General features: G+C 33.9%; 1 protein-coding gene across 13 annotated transcripts; it reads right to left on the bottom strand.

Annotated features, from left to right (window-relative positions):
* Positions 1 to 26023, bottom strand: LOC111389362 (polycomb group protein EMBRYONIC FLOWER 2). Of its 13 annotated transcripts, none has more exons than XM_023014532.1 (23): positions 25881 to 26023; positions 25132 to 25268; positions 24492 to 24527; positions 24186 to 24354; positions 23769 to 23824; positions 22769 to 22883; positions 22516 to 22675; positions 22382 to 22423; positions 19093 to 19232; positions 17812 to 17874; positions 17589 to 17710; positions 13375 to 13439; positions 10332 to 10384; positions 10202 to 10255; positions 10065 to 10124; positions 9478 to 9524; positions 9285 to 9403; positions 8431 to 8599; positions 7822 to 7870; positions 4746 to 4829; positions 1734 to 1813; positions 1152 to 1241; positions 1 to 369 (listed from the first exon to the last, which is right to left on the bottom strand). In XM_023014532.1, exons 2-23 carry the CDS (start codon positions 25164 to 25166, stop codon positions 255 to 257), a joined length of 1923 nt encoding a protein of 640 aa, XP_022870300.1. In that variant the 5' UTR covers positions 25167 to 25268; positions 25881 to 26023; the 3' UTR covers positions 1 to 254. The 13 variants fall into 13 exon arrangements, 12 of the variants coding, with proteins under 12 accessions (XP_022870300.1, XP_022870243.1, XP_022870199.1 ...); XM_023014475.1 differs by having other exon boundaries at positions 25840 to 26021; XM_023014431.1 differs by having other exon boundaries at positions 25854 to 26021.
* Between the last annotated feature and the right edge of the window lie 1034 nt (positions 26024 to 27057).

The following is a 27057-nucleotide window of genomic DNA, read 5'->3' as shown; positions in this document are numbered from 1 at the left end:
TGTAGTGAAATTAAGGAAAATGTGGATAGGATGGAATAGTTATTGAAAAGGGGGATAAAACACCAAATTGCTAGAATCCAGTTTCTAAGCACGTTCAGGCATTAAAACTTCCTTCACATGGCTACAAATATGCGAAAAGTCTGGAGCCTAAAGATTCATATAGCGAACAAATTGGAAAATTGGCTACAGCAGTGATCATCATCAGTCAATTGTTCCAAGAGTCCTAAATAAATCGCAACTGTCTCTTTAACTTCTCATTGATCCATATCTTGGCTCTGAAATTTCTCGAGAATTACGTTACAATTATTCATCGACCGTGCATCAAGAAGGCCGTGATTCCACAGTTTTATCATAAATAATCTCCAGCACCTGCCAAGAGCATATTAATATTATTTGATGATGCCCAGTGCAAGAACAAAGATGATCAGCTGTCTACTACATCAAATCACACTTAATTTGAACCTAGATAAACAATTACAGTTAGAAATCACATATTTTGATAGTACGGGGAGAGCTGTCAATATTCTAACCAGGCATGAACAAATAAGAAGTCATTCTTAAACGCCAAAAAGAGCTTATTGCATATCCAATTTGAGATATGAAATCCCACATATTAAGTAATATGTGAAGTTCAGCATTGGTACAAATTGATACGCATAGAGAAGTTCGTCGTCACTAGGGACGGACCCAGGAACATCATTCAGTGGGAGCGAGATAGAATTATGGACTAAAAATTATGGGCTACGTTGTAAATGTCAAAAATTAAGGGTCCAATCCGCCCCTGGTCATCACTACGAGAACGTTTTGACACCAATTAAATCAGCATGCAAACTCTTGATTATGAGCCAGAAATATTATGTTAGCCAAATTACATCACACGATAGATAACATATAATGTTCTTCTCCTTCCATTATCCAATACTTGTCAACAGCAACAAAAGATAACTTTGCGTGACAGATAGTACATTTAGGCTAGTCAATTAACAAAATAAAATAGAGTGCATATACAAAGGATGCCAGAAGAATCTTTCTGGCCCCATATCTCTAGAAATATTTTAAAAACATAAAATTGAATTGTATTATACAAACTTGGGATGGGCAGAGTGGATCACAAATTATTACAGAAACAAGATTAGATGATAAAAGATTACCAGAGTAATGCTGGTGTCTGAACAAGATCCTGTCCATGCAATTTAGAAAAGGCCTCACACGCCCAGGGAATATGACCATCAGCCAGCACCCTGCCATCGTGATGGACATCATACTTAACAAAAGGAAAAAAAAGTTCTAAAATTCGACCTTGATGTAGCCCATACATCAGTTAAAACTATCTTATAAAAAGCTAAACTTAAGGTGCCAAAATTGTTCTTAATTTCACAGAGAGAAGAGACCTACAGAAAGAACCCTTTGTTCTAGCTCCAATAAGCCTCGCTGACAATCAACTTTACCCAGAATGGCCAATTAAACTTTCAAGATTTATTAGATAATATTGTTCAATGCCTTTACTAGAGATCCGACCCTATTAAATACTAGAAAATATTTCTTTCTTGGGGGATCAATGACAAATGCCATCCCCACCATCAGGCAACAATATATTGCAGAAACTATGAATTGTGAAACCATTATATTGATACTACACAAAACAAATTTTTGCAGAGATCTGATCCTTTTAATATATGTATATATATATACACACACACAAAACAAAAGGAAACAATCCACAGGTCGCTCACCTTTGCTTTCTAACAAAAGAATTCCAAAGATGCATCATTTGCTTCTCATCTTTCATAACATCCACAAAATCATCCAGCATCTGCACCATATCAGAGAATCAAATGTAAAGATAGCATGATTAAATCATTAACCACAAAATAAAAAGCCTGTTACAATGGAAATACAGTACACCAAAAAACTGATGTATTCATAGAACTGATACTACTACACTAATAACATTCAAATGGCAGACAACTTAGTTTACACACATTTGCAACATATGTCCTCGTCTTGAAGAATTATGCTCATATAGTTTTGGTTATTTAGAAAAGAAAAGTGCAAAGATAACAAGAGCACATATATTTTGAGACTGTAGAAAACTTATTTTTATTGATCAACAAGACATCTATTTCTACAGTATAATGAAAACTAAAATGCAGAAAAATTTGCTATGGATTGCGCATATCAAAACAAGAAGATAAAATGATCGTAATCTAAAGAATAGCAACAAATGAAACTGATTTTCTGTTAGCAGCTTTGAGAAATATCCAGTCAACACTCCTCAAACTCTGGAGCTGCATACTCCAAGCTTTTCGCTCAAGAATTCATATCCAACCGTAGCAAGTGCCTTTGTTAGGATGTCAGCAGTTTGATTTTCTGTTTTGCAGTAGATTAGCTGTACTTCTCCTTCCTTTTGTACCTCTCTTAGAAGATAAAACTTTATCTTGAAGTGTTTTGTTTTGCCTGGAACACAGGATTATTAGCAATTGAAATCGCAGCTTGGTTGTCCACAAATATGTGTGCGCTTTCTTCTTGTTTCATATGCAAATCTGTTATGGGTTTCCTGAGCCGAAAGGCTTGACTGACAGCAGCAACAGCAGCTACATATTCTGCTTCTGCTGTGGATTGAGCTATGACTTCTTGTTTCTTTGAATACCATGAAAAAATTCCAGAACCAAAACTAAAACAGTAACCTGAAGTGCTTCTCATATCATTAGTACATCCAGCTCAATCACAGTCAGAATAGCCATGAAGATTGAAATTTTAACTTCTTGGAATCTTATTCCACAGTCAACTGTGCCCTTGACATATCTAGGGATTCTTTTTGCTGCCTAAAAGTGAATTTCACTTGCACAATGCGTGTATCTTGACAGCAAACTTAATGCATGCATAATGTCTGGCCTTGTAGCTGTTTAGGCAGCCTATTAAGCTTCTGTATAGCCCTTCATCAACTTTTCAGCTCCATCTTCTTTGCTAAGCTTCTCTTTTTATTCATTGGAGTTGCAGTTGACTTGCATTCCTCCATTTTGAATTGTCTAAGAATCTCCTTTGCATATTTTTTCTTACTTACAAATATTTCTCTTTGATTCTGCTGCACACAGCACATACATACCAAGGAAGAATGTCATTCTTTCAAGATCAGTCATTTCATTTCCGAACCTTTCATTCCTTCTTTAAACCTGTCAATGAGCTCCTCATTACTTCCCGTGACAAGTATATAATCAACATACAAGGACACCACAAGTATTTCGTCATCAACCATCTTGATATATAAAGTAAATTCACTTAGACTCTTTTCAGAGCCTAAGTTTATCAGGTGTGCATAAATTCTGCTTTACCAAGACTTGGTGACTATTTTAAACCATACTGGGCTTTGTTCAGTTGATATACCATCTCATCTTGTCCTTGAAAAGAAAATCCTTCAGAGCATCGGTAAATATCTTTATATCCGCCCTGTACCCATTAGATAGCTGATCTTGCTTTTTCTATGCAATTAACTGTCATGCAATAAGATCCATATCTCCTTATTAGCCTAAACAAAAACAATGGCCGATTGATCCCTTTCTCAGTCTTTTTTCCCCTCAAATTTCTTATCAATCAGTTCCTGGTTCTCAATTATTTAATTCTTGACCTTATTTCCAATGTTACTTCTACCAACTGATTCCTGTCCTTGCTCCCAAAGTACTATCAAACTGTTCTTGACCTTGTTCTCAAGGTTTTTTTTCTTATTGACCGATTATTGACCTCATCTCTAAGATTTTCATTTACTGACGAATTTTTACCTGTTTCTTGAGAGATTTTTTACCCACAAGTTCTAGACCTTACTGTATAGCTTCAAGTTGACTTCCAATCATAAAATAGAAACTTCACATAGGCATTTATCTTACAGCTATCTTATTGCTTCATCAAGTTTCATTCATCGGCTACTCTGTTTATACATATACAATTTTGATTCCCCTGCACCTATGAGGAGAAGTTAAAGATGTGAAAATATTTCAAGATTTACAGATACTGCAATATTTTTCAGATCTCCTGTAATTATTTTCACAATAGTTTGATAGGATAATTACCGTAAAATCTTTCATGTCATAGTTCTTTGCAACCCATATATGCAAAAGATATACACTCCTATTTATTTAAGCCTTTCTGTTTCAACATAACTCCTGCTATAATTGCCTTGTATGCTTCACTGCAGTTCCAACCCAAATGCTTTAAGCACATTATAACTAGAGTTCAATATTTAAGTAACTTCAATTAAGGTTTGTACGATTTATCAACAATGCTCGACAATTTGAACCAAAGCCTTATGTTGGGTTCCAGAAAGTTGAAAATTATACAGATGCATTGATACATTTGACAATTGGTTTGAAATTGTTATGTTCGCAAGTGCAGAGAACCGTGAAAGTTACGGTCTGATAGCAATGGATAAATCTTATTCTATTCTAAATTGCATTCGCTTTTAAGCAAAAATGAGATCATGTCAAAAATAAATAAATAAATAAATAAATAAATAATAAAAAATATTGACCCATGAAATAGAGTTAAAATTTTCAAGTACCTAGGTTAAACAATTACAAGATGTAAGTCAGAAGCAACTTTGGTTGCATCTGCTTCTGGAAGATAAGTCTGATTACCTTATGCATTCCACAAACAGCAGGCAAATGCAAATGCTTAGAGCAAGCCACGTGCACTCTAAAAGGATATTTTTAAAATGGAATATAAGATTGATAATGATCAAGAGATAAGCATACCCTCCGATCTTCAAGATCTGCAACATCATCGTCGACTTCATCCTCACTGTCACAATCTGATAAGACTTGCTCCATGGTCATGGGCTTCATTTGTTACAGAACTTCACAATCAGATTTATAAGCATATTTTTTACCAATATTCTATACAAAAATATCTGATCTCACAACTGCACAGTCACATAGCAAAGCATGCCCTATCTGTCTCACAATAAGAAATTGCTGAAAAGATGGGGAAATGTTGCAATTCAAACTCAACAAACACAGCAGCAGAATAACTTGAAAGTCGTATTTCCACAAGAGTTATTTAAAATTGAGGCGCTAAGAATCTTCCAAAGTGACCTAAAGGATTTATTTCCCATAGTAAATATTAAAAGATCCCTGTGCCATCAAAATCAAAAAGAATAGAGGAGATCACCTACTAGCATAAAGTGAATAATTTGAGCTATGGCATCTACCCAACTGTATTTCATGTGTCAATTCAAGTACAGGTTCAAATCGGAAGAGAAACACAACATAGAAAACACTCAGGATCACAAATAAGCTCTCACTCGGCTGAAAGTAAACACGAGGAGTGTTTGACCCTTTTGAAATGGGAACACCTTCGACAAATGGTTGACTTTCTAAGAAGTGAGCCAGCCACAACTAATTTAACGAGATAGTAAAAAGACACATCACATGTCATATCATATTTCAGTCACACTATATAGCATTCCTTCGAATGCAACATAATTATTTTTCCATTATCAAGGGTTTGTTTGAGACCTAATTTTTGGAGAATATATTTTGTAATAGTGATTTTTTTTATTTATTATTATTATTATTATTTTTTTGAGAATGTGTGGTTAAAAAGTAGGAAAAACTTTTGAATTTTACGTGTAAAATTATTTTATTGGGCGAATGTGTAATTGAAAATGAATTTGGGAAAAAATAAGTTCTTGAAAAATGGGGCTCAAACAAGGGCTAAGTTTATGTAAGAACATCTATGAACTAAGTTCGTTCCAATGCTCTAAAAATCGAACCAGATCAACCAATTCAACCGAAAATCGATCCGATCCATTTGGCATTAGAAATGGTTCATCTAGAACCCGATGCCAAACCGAGTCAAGCTGCTCGTTTAACCGCAAAATGCGACCCAAACATGGGTTCCCCAGGTTCGTCGATCTGAATTTTTTATGCAAAAATCTGGTCTTTTTAAATCTAAATTGGCACCTTTAGCGAAAATTACTGCTTTCATTTATGGAAAAAAAGGGTTCTGAATGATGATAAAAAATTAATATAAGTAGAATTTACCTTAAAAATGGAATGGAGATATAGGGGTTGTTTGAGCCCCATTTTTCTAGAAAAATGCATTTTGAAATAGTGTTATGATGGAGAATGTGTGGTTAAAAAATAAGAAAAGTTTTGAGTTTGCGTATAATATTATTTTTTTGAAAAAAGTGTGGCTGAAATGGTGTTAAATCACTATTGAAGAATGTATTTTGATAAAAAAATAGGGCTCAAACAAGGGCATAGCCTTGAACTTGAAAGATGATGGAATTTTTTTCCATTTCCATTTGCACTAAGGGAAGTTTGAAAATGAGGTGTGTCTTTTCACTTTCTAATAAATTATTGTATTAAATTATTAATTAGCATATTTATTTATTGTACAGTTAAATTAGTATTATTAGCTACAATATTAGGCTTTAATTTATATTTATATTTTCAAAAATTTTTATTGTATAACAATTATTGGTTGAAAAAAAGGTTTGACCATGTTGAATTTATTACCTTTGACCTTTAAACCTTTACATTTTCCTGGTCGAGTAGGCCAGCTTTCAGAACATTGTCATTTCATGAATAGCATGTTCATGTATCAATCCACCAAAGTCTTAACCTATTTTTTAACTACATTCCTGAAAGTCATAAATCTAGGGTCTTGACATGTCTAAGATAGCGATCTCACTTTAAAAACTTAATAAAAGGAAGGTCTGTACCAAAACACACATGGTCTATTGTGATTGCCAAGTATCTAGCCATGCACGGCGAGAAGGACTGCTTAAGATCTATGATACAAGGATACTCCTAATAGGGTAGCGTGTGTCGTGTCTAATATTGACAGTCCTCAAACATTCATGACATAGAACGATAAGTCACATGCCAGGTCTATTTTTTAACCTTTTTAAAGTTCTAACGCTTGAAAAATACTTTAGGATTCTTCACACGTGTTCGACATCACATGTTGGGTCCTATTCTAAAAGGCATGAAAATAAAGATATAAAATATAAATTTTAAATAATTTAAGTAGAAGTGTTCACGACCATGGTTTTGAAAAACCACATGTCGAGTTTATGTCGACGTAACTTAGTCATGATCATACTGGAGTTGCAAACGACAACTTTTATTGGGTTTCGCAACTTCGGAAAACTCGTAAATGGTTCGCAAAAACTTCTAGAAGGTTTTTCGACTCCTACGACCTTAGATAAGGGTTGCAACTTAGGCAACATCTGAGAAAAGTCGGGACTGCAGCTATTGATTCAGCGACATCTGGCGACCTACATACTGTTTGGTCTTCCTATTATTGACTACGGTTTGCAAATTGTGGCTCTAATATCATGTAGAAAATATATTTTTAGTTCATAAATTAAAAACTGAGTATGAGTGAGAATATAGTGTCCAGAGCAAACTATGCTAAGAAAGAAAACTATTTAGGAAGGAAACTATAATTAGCCTATTTAAAGCAATTACAAAGGAAATTTTCAAGTTCAACACAATGTGTGTCAGCTTGTAATATCTTGGGGTCACTGACAGTACCTGCAAGATTATGCTATAAAGAGATACAATGAGATTTTGAGCTTGGTCAATGATAAATCATGATGACTTGCAAAACATAAAATGGGAATCAATCTTTCCTTCATCCAACAACTTATCATTTTCCAGGCCTAATATTGTTGAATAACAAGACTTAAACATGAGATTACTTCTAAGTATCGAATTCGTCCAAAAAACTTTTTTACAGAAACAATAGTCAAAGCGAGTACATTCAGGTAAGGAAATTGAAATAATCTCATGAAAAACATAAATAAGAACGACCCCTTACCTGAGCTCTGTGTGAATGAAAGAACTGCCGTTTCTGCAAGAGCACACGACTGGGAAGAAAGGTTCAAAAAGGATGTCTATGTCAAACATTAACTAATATAGATAGCCTTACATCTAAAGATCGCAACAAAAAATTACATAATAGAGATTACCAAAGACTTGAAATCCGAAATACATTTTCTTCCCTAGGGTAAGAACAAACTCAAACTGATATTGTGGGTAACAAGTATAATTTCTAACCAGCTCCATCTTATCAATTCCTTATTGTCTCAATATAAGTTAAATTTATCATCTTCTCAATCAGCAATGTAAGGTCCAACCACAAATCATATAGCCTCATTTCGATGCAAGACTGACACCTAAGTGATGCTCGAATTAGTATTAACAAAGTAATATTAATATACTTGTTCCTCATATTGAAGAGTCTAGTTTGAGTTAGAATAATTTTTGGGAAGATCAATATCAGAATTTTTTTATGAGTGGATATTGTTTATAAACTTTACAAAAAGAAGGTATTAGACTCAAGTCAAATGGAATAAATAAAATTGCTGCTTAACAATTATTAAGTTTAGTAAAAGTATTCTGCTAACAATTCAGGTAGTGAACTTACCTTCTGGGGTCGGATCGTTCAACCGACAACTTCCTGGTCTTTGCAAACTGTAACAATGCAGAAGGTGGGAGGTTGTTTCCAGGTAATGACTGAAAACAATCATGTTCTGCATACGAATGGGCTGTGGCAGATGAAAACCTCGGGCTGGAGGCACCATGTTCTGCACTTTCTGCAATGCATTTGTCAAAATTAGATGCACATCCCGTTGTCATATAACATACTCCTTCCACCCCCAAAAAATACCTAAACTGCTCCCTTTGACTGGTTAAATTGAATTTCTATTGAAGTGCTTGCTTGAATTTACATAGTTTCATAATATTACGCTTCAAGAATATTAAACTGCATGAATATTACCATCATTTGACATCTTATAACATCAAAGATATTAATAAAATTAATATTATATTCTTTCAGAAACACTGACTACTGGAGAATATGGAAATAACTTGACAAGAAATGATTAACAAGTATAAAAACTATATTGCAAACAATGACCATCAGTAAGAAAAAAAGCATGTAAGAAAATATTATCATTCTTGTCATCTCTAAGCAAGTATAACAGAAATAAATTCAGTTTTCAATAGACATAATCTCACACGACATTCCTTCAAGTATAGAACAGAGATAAATACTTCGGAATTGAGACATTGGAATCGGCCAAATGCTAGCGTTCATATCATTGACCAGCTGGTTAGAGAGGAAAATCTTATTCGGGATTTATATTCTATTCAAAAAGTACAACACTTCGGGAATATAAAATATATTGTCTATCAGGAAAAAGGGACTTCCAAAAATGTAAAAAAGAAATACAATTACATTGAACGAATCAAGAAAGCTTGTACAAGAATAAATACCATCAATCTTGTCATGAAGATTAATAGATCCAGGCAATGTTGAACCTGAGACAACTGGATGCACGTGTTTTGAGATTTGAGCACGTCTCTTCAATTTTCTTCGCCTTAGTACCTTAGAACTTCCACATTTCACAAAATCAACAGTTAAATACTAACCACACAAAAGCAAAAGGAATTTTATTATGCTACCTACCAAAAGAAAAATGTTTGTTGCTTAGGATCAACACCATCTGCAACGACCTGCATCACTCATATTAGAAAAGGAAGTTCAGTTAGTACAACTTCAACCTCTCTTTCAACCTGCCCTCCAGTCCCAACATATATTGCCTTGCTTGTAGCAGGCAGTCAAGCAAACATGCTCAATTTCTACAAGACATCAAAGTCACTTTCCACATAGGGCAAGTACCTGACACCTACAACAGCTTTAAACTTTGTACACCATAGTACATAAAAAAAAAAAAAAAAAAAAAAAAAAAAAAAAAAAATTTAAGAAAAATTTAAAAAAAAAAAAAAAAAAGAGAGGATATTATCTTATCAAAAGATATTTCAATTAAGAAGAGTACTGAGTAGAATTTTTATAATTTGATTTATAACCTCCTTATAATCCTTATAATCAAAAATGTAGGAAAATTTGACATCAAATAAATTACACTTTGTTCTTATGTTTCTACTTTGTACCCCTACATCCCCGAAATACTACTACTTTAAATTAACAAATACAAATCAATGAAAATAATAATAAATCACTCTCTGTGTAACTGTTCAAAATAAAGGAGTTACCTCAGATCTCCATATGTCTGCTTTCACAGATACATTTACAGCCTGAAATTCTTCAGTTACCTACACACATGAAAGGGATAAGATTTATGATCCAAATAACAGAAAATAAAAAGTCAAAATTGCTGCATTTTACCAACCCAAAATTCATAGTTGAAGAGATCGTGAGAGGCAGATAAGTGACATGTCAAACCCTGTAAAAGTTGTTAGTAGCGAGAATAAATCCGTAGACAGCTTATCTTCACTAAAGAACCAGACTACAAAACATACCTTAAAGCTTGCACACTTCACCAAGCAGAAAGGACATGCAAAGTCCTCTGTCACTGCATGTACAGAAATTCAGATCCATCAGCACTAATAGAAAGGCAAAGCTCAAGAATTACTACTTCAGTGGAACCGTTAAGAGCAGAATCAAAATATGCTCAGATCCAATAATCATATTTGAAAAAAAAAATGCAGACACAATGCTTAATCTGGAGATAAAGACTGGATGTAACTCACGAGAAACAAAAAGTGACAAAAATGGATCAATGCGGTATCCACCAAAATAGGGGCAAAGAAAGAGATACTTTTTCTAAACAGGCCCTTTAAATTTCATGGTGTAATAAGGACCCACTTTAATTTCTTGTTTAAAAAAGGGTCAAAAGTGAATTTATTAAAAAGGAGTTGGGATCCGCTAACCAATTTTTATTGTGCAATTTGCTACCCATCCAATTGACACGTCATGTTAGAATAATATGTCCAACTTTTCTCTAATTACTCCTTATGCTAAAAAAAATTGACATTTTAATGTAAAATGATGTGTTAATAATTAATTGGTGGACAACAAAAATTGGACAGTGGATCTCAACTCATTAGAAAGGACCTTGCAGACTGCTTCATCTTCTAACTCAAGACCCTAGGAGCGCCTTGGGACCCCAGGAGGTACTGGGAAGATCCTGAACAATAGCTACTCAACTCCCAGAACTGCTCAGTACCCCAAGAGATGCAAATGATCGTATCCCATCTCTCTGATGTTATTTGCCAAAAAATCACTACATTGTTACTTTACATTTGTTATCACATCATCTTTCTCAAAGAAAATTCTTGCCTAACGATTCAATCCTTCATGGCAAGATGGGGATCTAAATCTATATTTGCAGGTATGGATGACTAAGAAGAGGGAAGGACGGGCAAAAAGAAGTGGCTAGGGTATGTTTGTTAAAGAGGTCTATTCACATAATTGTTTCTTAAATAAAGCCTTTGTTCACTTTCTCTCTCCAACTGGTTCCTCTCCAGGCAATCTTCTCAAATAACTATGACCCTAAAAATGACTATGAACTCACCCCTAAAAACGAAACCTGAAAAGCTGTAGTGCCACTTATCACAGAGTTAAAGTCGAACAGAAATGTACTATTATCAAAAGACTTGCTTCTTTTTCTTTTTCTCTAAATTGCCATCAAAAGATGAGTAGGATGACCTAACCATATACAGAGAACAAAAAAGTCCCAACAATTATTCACCATTGAGATGAATAATTGACAGAATCCATACAGCTTTCCGTTTCCAAAACAACGGATATTACAGTAACTCCCCATCAACGTCCCAACAGGCTTCTGTTGCCCTTCTCCTTGAAGATAAAATATATAACAACGGGTTGTTTCAAAACTGTCCACCTTTTCTCTTCCTTCTCTACAAACTCAACTCAATACTATGCTCGTCATTTTCAAGGGACATTTCTGATGTATATCAATGAAGAAAAATTTTGATAAAAGAAAATATTGAACTGAAGGCTTACTTACCCCTAAAGTGAGAATAGAGGCAAGTACAAATTTCTTTTTCTTTTTTTTTTTAAGCGAGATAGAGGTGTCAAACTGGACTTGGACAGCCTGGAAATAGCCCGAGAAATGGTCCGGGCCCTGAGTGGGACGGTTACATGCTGCCAGTACGGCCGAACCAGTTCTTGTCCATGGGCCTGACAGTTAACCAAGGGCCCAAGAAAATATAATATTAAAAAAACTGTAGGTTTGAACCTGCCTTGAATGGACAGGAACTAGCAAGTGCTGTCTTTTATTAAGCCCCTATTAGATTTTACTAAAAATCAGATTTTTAGTAAACTTGAAGTCGAAAAAAATGTGTGGTTGAAGACTTGATAAAAGTTGTGAATTCCGTGAAATGTGTGATTAAAATTAATTATTGATTTTGACTTAAACTTTTATGAACTTTTTAGCTAAACCAACTAGGGGCTAAATGAAAACTGGCGTCAGCCTTGGTATTTGAAAAGACAGGTGCATTTCAAGGTAGTTCTAACATTAAGGAAGAACTTTTGCTCTTACAAATCGAAAAATCAATTGGACACTTATATTTTGTTTAAAAAAAAAAATCATAACTCTGTTCCATTTTTGTCTTTAAAATAATGCAGTTCAATTCAAACCGCACGGACCAGCCTGCTACAGTAACAGGACAGCGGTCTGTTCCAGGCTCCAATGAAATTTTATCGGGTGGGCCAATCCCAGACCATGAACCAACATGGATCAGTTCTGTAGATCCATCTGGCCAAGCCGATGCATCTTCCTGGCAGGATGGGCTACCCGGCATACCCAGTTTGAAGCCTCTAAGTAAGCAAGCTAACATAACCTTAATGTGTTCAAGGGTGTGAATGAATGCGTGAAAGAGATAAAACAAAAATCCTCTATTAGGATCACAGGATGAAGCACATGGTGAGCTAGAGAGTAACAGTTTCAATTTCACATAACATGATTACAGAATATTCCATATCAACTAACTACTACTAGATCTGGAAGATCCCAATTCTTGAATACCAAACACCTCAGTCAACTTGTTGGCCGAATAGAATGTGTTTTGTCAAACACACAGTTCAAAACTTATTTTTATTGTCATTCAAAAATACAGACTCCAGCACATTTATCAACCTTACTGTTCAATCATTGAAGTTCTCCCACTTTCTTTTCTGTTTAAAATAAATAAAGAAAATAATAATACATAGTGTTGCAGCAGTGTATGTAGCAGCAGCAATGAAAGGCCAAAAAGGGATGGAAGAGTTGAAAAACAAAAGAATATATTATCCATTAGAATCTTTAAATCAGCGCAACATTCCATCTTCAAAGAATAAGAAATTAGAACTCAAAACTGTTCAATAACTCAACAGAAGTTAACAGAATTGATTTGGGAATTATATGCTTCCTTCAAAAGCAAAGTTTTAGAATGCAGATAGGATAACAAAAGAAAAGCAGCTTTGCACCTGAAGATGCAAGAACTAATAACAAGTCTAAGACTCCACTCAATTACCACTAGATATGGAAATTCAATCTACCTTCAGTCCTCTGCAACTTATTATTGTAGTATTTGTAGTTGAAAACGACATTCCCAGTCCTCAACCTAGATAGCACGACCAACAGAAAATAGTAAGTTCATCAAATGATGTAGAAGTCTTAAACACTTCAGACTTGGTCCATAATTAGTAAGGTATAAGTGAAGGAGCAATCGGTAAAAGAAACTAGATAAGATGAATGCTACTCCTAATTTCAAATCAAAGGTCATATTTGCTTTTCAAAATGTCACTACTTCAAGTCAACTTCCTAAAATTTTCCTGTTTACAATTAGCAACATGATAACGTGATTATCAAATGGGAGGGTACTCTCACAGGGCCCTTTCACATATTGGTTGAGAAAATTAGCCCCACAAATTGAACTATATTACCCACATCAATGTAATAAGCATGTTTTTCTGGAGTAAAATTCGTGCCAAGTTAAACTAAGGGATTGTCTTGGGGCAGGCATTTGTGGTGTTCAGACAAGGAAGAACATTAAGCAGCAGCAGCTCATAGCATAAATTTCATAAGAGGCACTCCAAGATGATATTTTTTAATGGATGAAGAAGCGACGGAGATCAAGATATAGATAAAGATAGACTTAGAATTATAATATGATAGTCAAGCCTCCGGCTTCTGGACTGGACCAGACAGTCTTGTCTGAGTTCAATAACAGTGCTTCTATTCATTGCCCTCCAAATTACTCAAAAATGAAAAAGGGTCTTGGATTCCATCTTTTTTTCTACATTTTATATACATCTCCAGCTCAACCAAAGTTCCTAAACAGTACAAGGAATGGTCCAGAACAATCTATCTATGCCCGTGTACTATTTTGTACACTGGCTGATTCACCCAGAAGCAGCAGTTGATTGGATGTTCCCTATCTTTTCACACAAAGAAACAGCAACTCATGAAGATGTATTCCTTCTCAGATTATACCCAGCCCACATACCATACATGATGTTGCTTCTGAGCCAAAAACAGGAACCTCTCCTGTGGGCATTTGTCTTCCGAATCTGCTTCCCAGGGAATTCTATTTTGTCTAGTCCGTAGTGAGTTCCAAGCTCCCTAATAAATCAGTAACTGGGTTACTTAACACATTCGTGTAGTCCTTGGTGAAACTGGTTAAAGGGAATATGAGATAAACTAGTTTTGGCATTGCCATGATGTTAGAAAATCTCATTACCTGTGCAAGGAGAAAAGATGCGAAAGATGTTGAATCATTTGCAGACATCTACTGATTTCCAAATGCAAACTAATATAGAATAGCTGCTCCCTTAATATTAATATGTCCAAGCACTGAAAGGAGGACAACAAATACTGAAATTCGGATTTGTTTGGTATAGCGGAAAACCAATGCAAAAGGCTGGCCTTTCAAGCGTCTCTTTCCTACTTCTTTGGTTGAGTCATACTAAAGTGAGAATCTTTTAATCAGGTGAAATTAGGATTCACAGATTTTTCCTATAATCCCATTCCTTAAGGAGTTCTCTAACGAGGATAGAGTATGAAAGAGGAAAAAACAGATTCCCAATCACTAACCCCCTCCTCCATCCCCATCCCAGCCAAAATTTCATCATTTGGAACTTCCCTAACACACTAAGCCACCCAGTCCCCAACCCAAACATAACGACCATGGACTTTCCGCCATCTTGCCCTTTCGTGCAGGAGCTACTCCGTGCATTTTTAGCTTACGTATAGTCTACTGGGGTTGGACCCTAACGTAGTGTCCCCAGTGATTCAATCATGAATTCAATCCAAGTTGGGCCCAACCCCAGTGGATGATACCAGAGCAAACGGACAAGATGATGGAAATTCCGTGGTCATTATACTTCATCTACACCCCCTTCAGCCATTAAAATCAATCCCACACCATCTCTCACTCCCAGTCAGCATCATCATTGCTGCGGACACCATTTCATATACCACAACTTAACCACCAGCAATTGCTGCACCACACCGAATTTTCTTCCTTTTTCATATGGGCCTAAACTTAATATTGATCATTTAACAAATGAAACAGCCATGTGATAAGTTTAACGAACTTATTTACATAAATTATTTATTTTCTTATGCATATTTTTATAGAATTTATCGTAACTTTTATTTGAGGTCAAGTATTTAAATATTATATAAGTTAATAAAATATATATCAATATTATACTTATTTTGTAGCTCGTATTAAATAACATAAATTGGGCTCAAGAAGAAATAATTTTGAACTATTTATATCCGAATTATCTTGATAGAAAGGAAAGTAATCTATATCCTATATTTTATTAATAATAATAAAATAATTATAAAAAAAATGGAAACTATCATTTCATTGCAGGTACGGTTACTTGGAATTTGAAAAGTAATATTATAATTTAAAAAATTAAACGTAATTAAATTCATTAATTTTGATAATATTTAATTAATTTAATCCATAAATTCTTAATTTACATCAAATACGTTTGGAATTAAATAATTAAACCGAAAAGTCATTTGATCAGCTTGGAATTACGGATATATGCGTGTGAATTATATTACATGTATATAGTTAAGTTAGAATTTTCTTTTCTACATTGATACATGCACACGCTACTGGAAATAAATCCCTTTAATATTAGTCTCAATCATATTTTCAGATTAATTTGGTATTAAGTTAAGGTAATAATATATAGTGCAAGGTGCTAAATTCTTATTTCTTGATGTTTATATAAATTTTAGCATGAAATACTATCAAGCCTCTGGGTCGATTTCTATGTTAAATCCTTTGAGATAGACCGTTAGATTAAATATGTAAATTCTACGGGATATAGGAATTCTTAAAAAATTTATTGAGCTATTGAATATTACGACCAGTTTGCTCTAAATCTAAAAATGTGGTATTTTATGTCATTTTATACTTATATCATATAAATAAGAATATGCACGTATTTTTATTGAATATTTTTAAAATATTCACTTCTACAATAATTTTACATATTAAAACGAGTTGCATGAACGTGTGACAGATTGACCAAGTGATGCTTATGGAGTCGTCAAGTAAAATTTCTAGAAATGATAATTTGCAAAAATTTTATTTGAAGAACATATTTATGTTAAATTTTATGCACGTTATTTAATTTTTTTTTAGTGTTTGAACATTTAACGTTCTGTGTTATATTTAAATTGATGATTTCAGATCGTAGTATTTCAAGATTTTTATTTAATATGAAAATTCTCACTTAAATTGTTAGTTTATCATTATCGATTTACCGATCAAATTTAAAAAAAAAGAAGATGAATTTCCGCTTAAATTAGATAAAGAAGATTCTTGGTAACACTTGAAGTCTATTTAAAAAAAAAATGGAAAAAAGAAGGAAAGAAATAGATTTCGGGGCGTTACAAATGCCATGGTGGAAAAGATCATTTTTTTTCTTCCTAGTGGAGGCAATACAACCACAAGCTCAGACTCGTCCAAGGGATGAGCCAAGTTCAAATATTTGCTCGACTCGGCCCTAAGTTCGTGGGCCTTACAAGCCCTTTTTTTAATAAAATAAATTTTTAAACAAAAAAGAGCAACTTTTTTAAAAATTAATAAAATAAATTAAAAAATGAGGCAAAAAAGGAGTCAATCTAAGAGTTGGCTTGGCTCGTGAAACAATTTTGTGCTTAACCTCATGGCTCATTTCAAAACGAGCCTGAGCCGCCTATAGGCTAAGCAAGGATGAGCTGAGCCTACGAACTCGAGAGCCGCTTGGCCTATTTGGCACCCCTATTTATTACTTATTGAGTTGTATGTTTATGGAAGGCATTTGATGTTTTAAGAAATTTTAAGTTTATATTGGTAAATTGGCGGATTTCTTTTGGTTGATGTCATATGTTGCAAACTCAAGGATATTTAATTTGGGTATTTCATGGTCCTTATGCGGTGGTCGTGTAATGGAAAGGTAATTTGTATTGGTAATTTGACGGATTTCTTTTGGGTGATGTCATACGTTGCAAACTCAAGGATATTTAATTTGGGTATTTCATGGTCCTTATGCGGTGGTCGTGTAATGGAAAGGTGATTTGTAGTGGTTATAAATTTCACATTTGATGATAACAACATTTCCAAAACAAAAGGAACGAAAATGGCCATTTCTCCACATTTTATTAGGAATGGCCTTTTCATTGAAACTTAGAATCCAAACATAGCATAAGATCAAAGTTCAAATACAGAAGTGTGGAGAGAAAAGGACCAAGAATTCACCTGATAATGTGAGGCAGCAAAGTAGCAGGAATGTCGCTATGTGTAAATGAATCGTAAGGAGTTTTCCATTTGGCTCCAAGTTCTTCTGCTGCAATGCTGACTTGCAGTTGCTGTAACAAAGGCTTCAGCATAGATAATAACAATCAGTATAAGGCAATTTGTGATCAGAGCAACCTCCAAAAGTAATTACAGAATTCCAGAGTCAAGTGCCAGAGCGAACTACCACAGCTCTGTGGTCATTGGGACTCTGAAATGAAACACATCTGTCTTCTCCCATACAGCTTGTCTGGGAAAAAGGAACAAATGTTTCTTAGAAAAATATCAGAGAGAATTATGACAAAATAAATTTATCATAACCTAAAAGTTCCCTCATATAAAACTTCCCTACCCATGACTAAATTGAATCAAGCCATCAAGGTGCATCATACCACAAATCCACAAAGCAATCAAAAGAGGGTATGTAGAAGCAGAATATGACATTAAATTCTAGATGTTTTTGCTTACTAATTCATCATACAAGATACAGAGTTAATCTGTCCTGATTAAAGAGTTATAGTTCAGTTTTATGCAAGTCTATATTCTGGTGTTAATTATGTTTGAAAACTTCAGAGTCAAGAAAGCCTGTTCGTTTTCCTAGATTAAAATATTATGAATTTAGTTGATGTTTGGAATTCTAAGAGTCATTTCAATGTCTACTGGTCATTGTTTAGTATAGAAGAGTCTGTGTACTGGAAAGAAAAGCAGAAGTTCATTTCAAGTAAAATATCAAAATTATATTACATCTCTTGCTTCTAATTTCAAGGTTTTCTTCCCAAATTTTACCTTAAAGAAATCTGGGTCCTACGTTGATTAGACTACCAAATTTTGCCTACAATTCTGTTACGTACATAGAGTATAAAAAGGCCCTCCAGGATGTAAGGCTAGGGGGGTTACAAATTCGTATCCAAACAGAACAAGCGTGTGCACTGAAAACTATAATACTACCATTGTCGGAACACTGTGTGAGGGTTGAGTAAAAAATCTATTAACAAAAGGTAAGCATATCTTTTCTACGCATGACAAAGACAGCGACCAAGATGTAAAGCATTCCAATGGCTAAGTTTTCATATAATCAAATATGTCCAGTGTCCACACAGCCAGAATGGAAACGGGATAAAAGGAGAACAGCAGTAGAAAAGAAAAGTAACATCAATGATATCAACTTGTAGGTCTATGATTAATTTTTGTCCTTCCTGGTAAGACCGTAAGGTTGTGAGTGGTTTCGTTTACAAACTACAAGTACTTTTTGGATTAATTACCAGAGTATAAAAATCTTTGAAATTGCCAACAAAACATTGTGAAGTATAAAACAAAGTTAATAGCTATATCACACAACTATCTTCCAGGTTACTCACCCACCAGAACATACACTCATACAGAATGTGTATCTGAATACGGTTCTGAAGCATTGTCAAAAAAGTAGGTAGCAGCATGTCCAATGAACAGTAGTTTCAAATTAGCATACCTTCATGAAACAGGATTGTAAGTCAACAGTTGAAAGCATCTCAGCTCTATCCCCAGTACTCAAGTTTTGAGACTTCTCCCATGACAAGTGGAGTAACTCCAATGGAATCTTACCCAGCAAACAGTGGCCACCAACATTTGCTACCACGATATAGGGAACAAAGTTAGAAGGTTCAATTCACTTTTCAATTGCAAAAATAACAGAGAAGGTCCAAAGTTCAGACAGATGGGCATGCACATAAATTTTATTTAAAGTGGAAAGGATGGAGGATATCCATGTATCCAAGACATTACAAGTTGGGAAGGAAGAGTTCTGGACAGGGAACCCTGGATACAAGGAAATACAGAAGAATTCTTACAAAACAATTTGCATCACAATTTTATGCAATAGATCCATTCAAGACCTAAATGTTGGAATAGAAGACGACACCAAATGCTATCCCATCATTAACTTTCTCTTGGATGACTCAAAACTCAAAAATAGATAAATTGGTGGATAAATTTTATTCAATACAATCAAACACATGCATACAAGATGGTTCCTATCCTAGAAAGGAAAAGTAGATCTATTATTATGTCAATCCTATCTAAATTAGACTACATTATCTATGTCTCTACATTCTCTCCCTTAAGTTCGTGTGTAAATATCATATATGTCCAACTTGGATAGTGATGTATAGAATTGTCCACCAGCAAGAGTATAGGTCATTATCTCAGCTCAGCCCAATGATCCACAATTTTAATATATGGGAGCTCTAAACTCGTAGATTCAAGGTTATTCTTGCCATAATTCCCATCAAGTTTAACGTGCTTGATACGATTATTCTTGGTTAGATCAAGCTGTATTGAGTTATTTGCTATCTCAAGTGTAGTTGTGTTATCACATAAAAGCACCATGGATTTCTTCAGACCAAAGTCAAGCTCTCTAAGAAGAATGTTCAGGTAGTAACATGAAGGGTGTGGTATTTGGCATCAACACTAGATGGTGATACCACATCTTGTTTCTTACCTAAGAAGCGCTGATACTTGTAAACTTGTTACGTATACATATTCGATATGTATCAAAGCTCTGATACCCTCCGATACATATCAGATACTTGTTTTTTAATTATTTTATATATTTTTATATTTTTTAAATTTTCGATACATATCCGATACTTATTTTTTAATTATTTTATATTTTTGTATGATTTTCGATAAGTATCTGATACTTTATGGTTCACATGCACCTTCAATCAAAACACTGCTTTGAAACTTCTTGTGTAACCTTCTTCTTCATCTAGTGCTGAAAGAAATTGAAGTACATACTCTTTTGTGTACTCTACAATAAGGAATAAAATAACTCCACAACGAGCCGAAAAATTGATTTTCATTCATAACAATTTACGTCTTCTATAAAGAAAATTAGATCTCTATTCGAAAGGAGAATCCAAAATGTGGGACATTGCCGAAAACTCATTTGATACTCTTGGAGGTGTTGGACTACTTGAGGTTCCTAATCTATCTTTAGATGAGCTAAAGTTGGAGGGAGTGTTTGATAGAAATTAAAATTAGATTTTTTAATAGATTACAATAGAAGTTTTTAAAATGTGTAATTGAAAAGTTATGGGACCCATGAAAGATGTTAATATTGATTGTTTGACTTTAACTTAAATTAAAATTAGATTTAATCCAAACCAAACAAGTTCTTAATGATAATGAAGAAATTGACATTAATAATGTTTAAGAAAATGAAATTTTGAAAATTAATGATTGATATAAAGTGCTTTAATATTTTATTTTATTTTCATTATTATGCTTCTATATTAATATTTCTTTTATATTAATGAAATTATATTGAATTTTATAACAGTTATAATTTTTTCAAAAAAGTCATATTAGCGTATCCATATTGTATCGTATCCGAATTGTGTATCTATATCCGTACTTCTTAGTTTCTTACTTTTCTAATTCACCAAATTGCCTCCAAAGAACAATACATACTTTGTTTACATACTCTCAAAAGTAGATGCACATTGCGAAATGAAGATTTTTAAGTACCCCAAGATATAGTTTTATTGCATTCATGGGCTGGTTGAATTTTATAACAGTTATAATTTTTTAAAAAAAGTCATATTAGCGTATCCATATTGTATCGTATCCGAATTGTGTATCTATATCCGTACTTCTTAGTTTCTTACTTTTCTAATTCACCAAATTGCCTCCAAAGAACAATACATACTCTCAAAAGTAGATGCACATTGCGAAATGAAGATTTTTAAGTACCCCAAGATATAGTTTTATTGCATTCATGGGCTGATCACTCGATTATGCATAAAATTGACAAACTACACTTGCTGCATAAGACAAGTCATGTCTTATACATGTTAGATAGATTAACTTCCCTACTAATCTTTGATATCTCTCGTTGTTCGTCGGAATTTTGATAGATATATAAGCCATGGTTTACCTTAATGGAAGTGTCTACACGCACTAATACCAACTTGGGGGAGTATTGAGAATCTTCATATGTGTGAAATATTTCAAGTTGTAATTATGTGCCGTGATTTATTTCCTTGTATAGTGTAAAGAGTTCTACAGCTAGAGATTGTCTAGAAATGGGTCATTCAATTATAAGATTTATTAGGATGGTCAATCCCTTTCCATTTTTCTACTTTCCTTGTTTAGTCTGGATTCTTTCCTATATGTACAGAATTCTTTTGTGAAAGCAATGAAACTTCAATCATTCCAAAAACCTATTGAGTGTCCATGCAACATAGGTTCCTAGTTTTAAGCATATGTGATGCTGGCGAAATATGACCATATGATCTTTTTTATATTTTTTTTGGGCATATGCATCTAATGGTAATATTTCTCCAACTTAAAGGATATCTCAACTCCAACATACATTTCAAATGCATCCATATTGTGTGAGTTTGATAGCACTGACTTATAATAGAATGATTCATCTACTAAGCTATTCGAACACTTCGTAGTGATCAACAAAAGCAATCGTTGAGCAATCCCTGTCGTGACAGCAGAGTTAACCTTTTTTATTGCTTTTTAGAATGAGACATGTTTTCTAACCCCTTTGCTCATTCGCTGAAATAACAAACATGTACTGCAGATAGTTGACTAGCCCGCACAACTTCAGCTCATCATTTACCAAAGCACAGAGCTGGAAATGTTGGTCTCAAACCATAATAATACATATGGGGACCAGCTTCTCTTGCAAATTAGGTCATATTTTTTATAGCATATAAAGCAAAACCATAGAACTAAAGAAGTTTTCCAACTGATGCACAACTCACCTGGAATTGATGACAAATCCATTTGGTCCTTTAACAATTCCGCTGTAAAAAAAAATATTGAAGTACTTGAAAAATTGTAATGGAAGTACACGTGGATGTTTTTGAATGTTGATAAATACAATAATGTGTCATACCAAAGCTCACAAACAAGATAAAAAAAGACCCAGACTTGACTTCAGCCGATAGCTTAATTATCTCGGGCAGAATAAATTTTGCTTGATCTTGATACATCTCTTCAACTCCTTTACAGGTTGCTAAGAAACATGCTCGGCTGAAATGATAAACTGCAGAGTTCTGCATCCAAGTGGAACCAGAGGAAGCACATAGTAGCCAAGTAAAGGAAGAACGAATAAACATCCAATGACATGAAGTGAACTCACATACTACCTCAAGAACTGCATGACTGTTAACTGGTCTTGCTAACAATATACACAGAGGAAAAAGACTTTGAACTTGGGATCCATCATTTACAGATGATGGCAGAGAGATTGACATTTGAATCCTGGGAATAGAAACGGAAGCAGTCAGAATAGTTACATTGTTATGGTAGTAGAACAAACAAGTCTTCGGACAAAGCAAAATGAGGAATTTTCCCATCAGTATCTCTGAGGTAGTACATAGTATAAACACATCTCAATAAAAGCAAAACAAGGCACTTATGTGTCTCATATGACAACATATTTTTTCCTATAACAGCATTCCCAAGTCAGAAGACCCATATATATGCCGCAAGGCAGAGACACAAAGAAAGTAAAATAAAATCAAAGGTTAATCATCGAAGATAATTCAAATGGGGGAGGGAGGGAGAGAGATCTTCTCGTGTCATCTACTATGGTCCTCAGGATACATGGGACTCTGTTCTAGCTCTGCAAATTTTTGTGCAGCTACATTTTATTGTTTTTGAACAAAACACTAAATCTTACCATGTCCATGAAGAAACACACATTATCACATCTGCTTGAGTACAAGTGGCCATAGTTGTTAAAAGCACATCTAGATGCAACAAACATAGAGGCGTACAGGTGGTGCATGCTTTTACTTCAAGGAAGTGTAAAAAGGCACTTGCTTTACTGAACCGTGAAGGCTCATTTTATTTTCACACGGCGAGTTGTGCTTCACAACATACATGTTTGTTAGTTGTTTATAATCAATTTTAAATTATAAATAGATGGAAACTGGTGGTGAATAAGTGGGTAGTGCTTGTGTAGTCCATGAAATTTGTGGATAAAAATAGATTTAACTGATTATAAACATTTTATAAGCCCAAATACCGGCATAGAATTCGATAATATTCTTATGAGTTATGTCTAATGGCTAATACAATAGCAACTTAGAAGCAAAAATACTTGCTGACTAAAAATAATGACTAGTTTTCAGAGAGTTTTACCGTTTTTTGTGCTTTGCTTGTATCTTGTACTGCAAACATCTTTGCAGAAAGGATGGCTACAGAAGAAATGCTTTCAGTTAGAAAGCCATATACAGCATAACCAGTATCTATAACTGAAATACTCAACCTTCAAAAGATGGTAAAATTACAGTACATACATGCTATTGTTCATATCAAAAGTAGACAAGCTCACAGTATAGAGCAGTAAAATAACAACTAGATTATATTTGCATTATTAAACAAACAACAGCCAGAACTTAATAAAGATGCTTACCAGATGTATAGCTGTGGCATATGCATATATTGTCAATGTAAAATAGATGGTCTAGAAATAACAAGACCATTTACCACAAGAAGCAGAACAGAAAAAAGAATGAGAAAAAATTAAAATCAGCAGAAGAGAATGAAGAATAATACATTTCTAACGGTCCGACGCTGAAGTATATTGTACAATTCTACTGGTTTGCAGTAAATTGAGAGGCTCTCCTCAGCTGCAATTTGTTCTTCTGCAGATAAATGCTCACGAGGATCTTCGCGACACATATGATATGCACTTCTAGAGTAACTGCAATTGCAAGCAGAATTCCTGTTTCACGGATTAGAATACACTGATCACTCTATTCATCCCAAATATTCTCATTTCATGGGCAAGCATGCATACATCTTCTCACTTCAAATGAGGAAACAAGATACCTAATTCATGAGTATAGAGAATAAATTTACCTCCCATTTGGCAAACTTGTGAACTGACAGAAATTTCTTGATGAATTCAATTGTTCACAGATTGCAAAATACATTGAAAATTCATACGAAAAAGTCAGTTAGCACATTTTCTTATCTCATCAAAGCACATATATTTCTTTAAATGGTACAAGCGGTGGATCTGATACATAATAGCATTGAAACTACAATAATAACTTGGGTTTCAGCCCACTGTACAGCTACCTCACCCAAAGCTTGAATAATTAAACAAAGATAGACAGGAATGCACTTGATAGGATTAAATTCACTGAATGATGCTGGAATTTTGCAATTAAGGGTATCCATTAATCTATAATCACTATCTATCGTTCACTTCAGGCTCCAAAAATGCTTTGAAGTCTCAACTCACGACAAACGAAATGCAGCTGCTCTCAGGCTACCATTTTCATTCTGCTTCCACTTCCTTTCAATCGATGGTCTCAGCCTAAGACTACAGATAGTCGGATATAATAAGATAAAATAAAAGAGAGAACGAGAATAGTGCATCCAAAGAGAAAAGATACAGACCACTCTACATGTTTGTGGGCATCATCTGGTCCGCTAGTGCAAGCTCTACAGCCAATATTACGAAAAAAGTGACATAATTTGAAAGAGAACTTACGCAGGTTTATGATCCACTAGAGGTATGCCTGGCATTCTTGTTATACAGAATCCATATAATAATCAAAGCTCCGTGAACCTTGTATATTTGCGGATTCAAACCTGGAAGAAGCACCGTACCAAATCCCACCTATTACACTGGAGAAGATAAAATTTTAAAAAAATCTCATTTACAGAAATGGGAAGAGTGAAACTAATAATAAAAACTTGATAACGCAACTTTTGTTAAGGAATTAATTGCATTTAATACACCTTTGAAATAAAAATGTTATCTTCACATTTAAAAAATAAAATAATTTAAGTACTCTTCCTTTTACAGAAGAGACTCAAAGATTAAGACTTGAGTGCATTTAATTTCTGAATTTTCTCATCAACAAAGAACATCTAAATATGCGGATTAAACTATATACAACACACATATATGATATCAATATACGTACTATGATTGACGAGAGACGCATGGATAAGTGGATACAAAAGCTAGGGGATGATAATAAAACAACAGAATCGAAGCAAAAGAAAAATTAAAAAGGCTAAAAAAAATATATACCGAGAATGATCATCGAAACCCTAATTTTCACTTGCCTAAATTAAAATTCAGAAACTTTGTTTTAGTTTCAGTAGTAGTGTATAAATTCTCCCATAAGACTTCAAATTTCAATAAGAGCGTCTCACATCTACATTTATTTATAAGACTATTAAAATTTACACAGAGAGAGGAACCGTTTATCAGTCGAAGCAGATGGTCACCAGCAGCGGCTGACGATGGTGGCGTTTGACGGCAGCCGGTATTACAAAAAAACGAAGACACGTGTAATTTTCTTGGAATCGTCAGTAAGTACGTGCCACACTGATAAGAAGCCCGCAATTTTAAATTAGGAGAAAGCTGGGTGTTTATGTACATCAGGGTATCACTGATTCACTCGCATGAGTGTGCGAGGCTACTCTCAAATGGGTCCCATGCTCTGTCAACCTCCTTATCTTTATGTATATAAAATCATGTACATCAAGCACGATTCTTTTAAATTAAATTCTTATTAGATAGGAAAATAATGAAATAACGGTAAAAAAAATTGATTTTAATTGGGTTTTAAGCTGTAGCAAATATGTTCTAATATCGCCTGAACGTTCGTGATTAGATAATTCCTTTATGCCCTTGTTTGAGCCACATTATTAGAATGAAAATGTATTTTTATAGTGTATTGATGGAAAATGTGTGATTAAAAAATAAGGAAAAATTTTAAATTTGCGTATAATATTATTTTATTGAAAAATGTGTGTTGAAATGAAGTCGAATCACTTTTGAATAATGTATTTTTTGAAAAATTGTGGCTCAAATAGGGCCTATATTAACTCCTACTTGATGGAATCAAAATAGTAAATTTTGATAAAAATTAATGAAATGTGTAATTGAAAAATTATGGATTCCATAAAAATATATGGTTAAAATTGATCGTTGACTTTGACTTAAATTAAAATCATGGCAAAACAGAGACTAATAAATTATATAATTTGATCTTTAATATCGTATTATAATATCACATAAATTGATGTTATATAACATTATTTTTCAAATATAGGTTAATTTTTTATGTATTTGTCTCACATAATCTAAATTATTAATGCCCAAATTGTACGTGATTTTCAATTTAATTGACAAGAAATATTAAACGGTTGATAATTTTGCTTTTCAATTTAAATCATCTAAAAATTATGTCGATTATCATCCACATCATCTATTCTAATTGTATAGATTCATTTTCTTTATTAATTTAGCACCTATTTGTCTACTATTATTTAAAAAAACGAAAAAAAAGGTTTCTCAAATTCATTTTCAACCTTACATTCTCACAATAAAATATTTTACACGTGAACTCAAATTTATTTTTTTTTAACCACATTTTCCAAAAAATCAATATTTCAAAAC

Source organism: Olea europaea, chromosome 1 (assembly GCF_002742605.1).
Source record: "Olea europaea var. sylvestris chromosome 1, O_europaea_v1, whole genome shotgun sequence".
Lineage (NCBI taxonomy): Eukaryota > Viridiplantae > Streptophyta > Magnoliopsida > Lamiales > Oleaceae > Olea > Olea europaea.
Note: the sequence above shows the minus strand (reverse complement) of the source record. Positions and strands in the feature narration are given on the sequence as shown.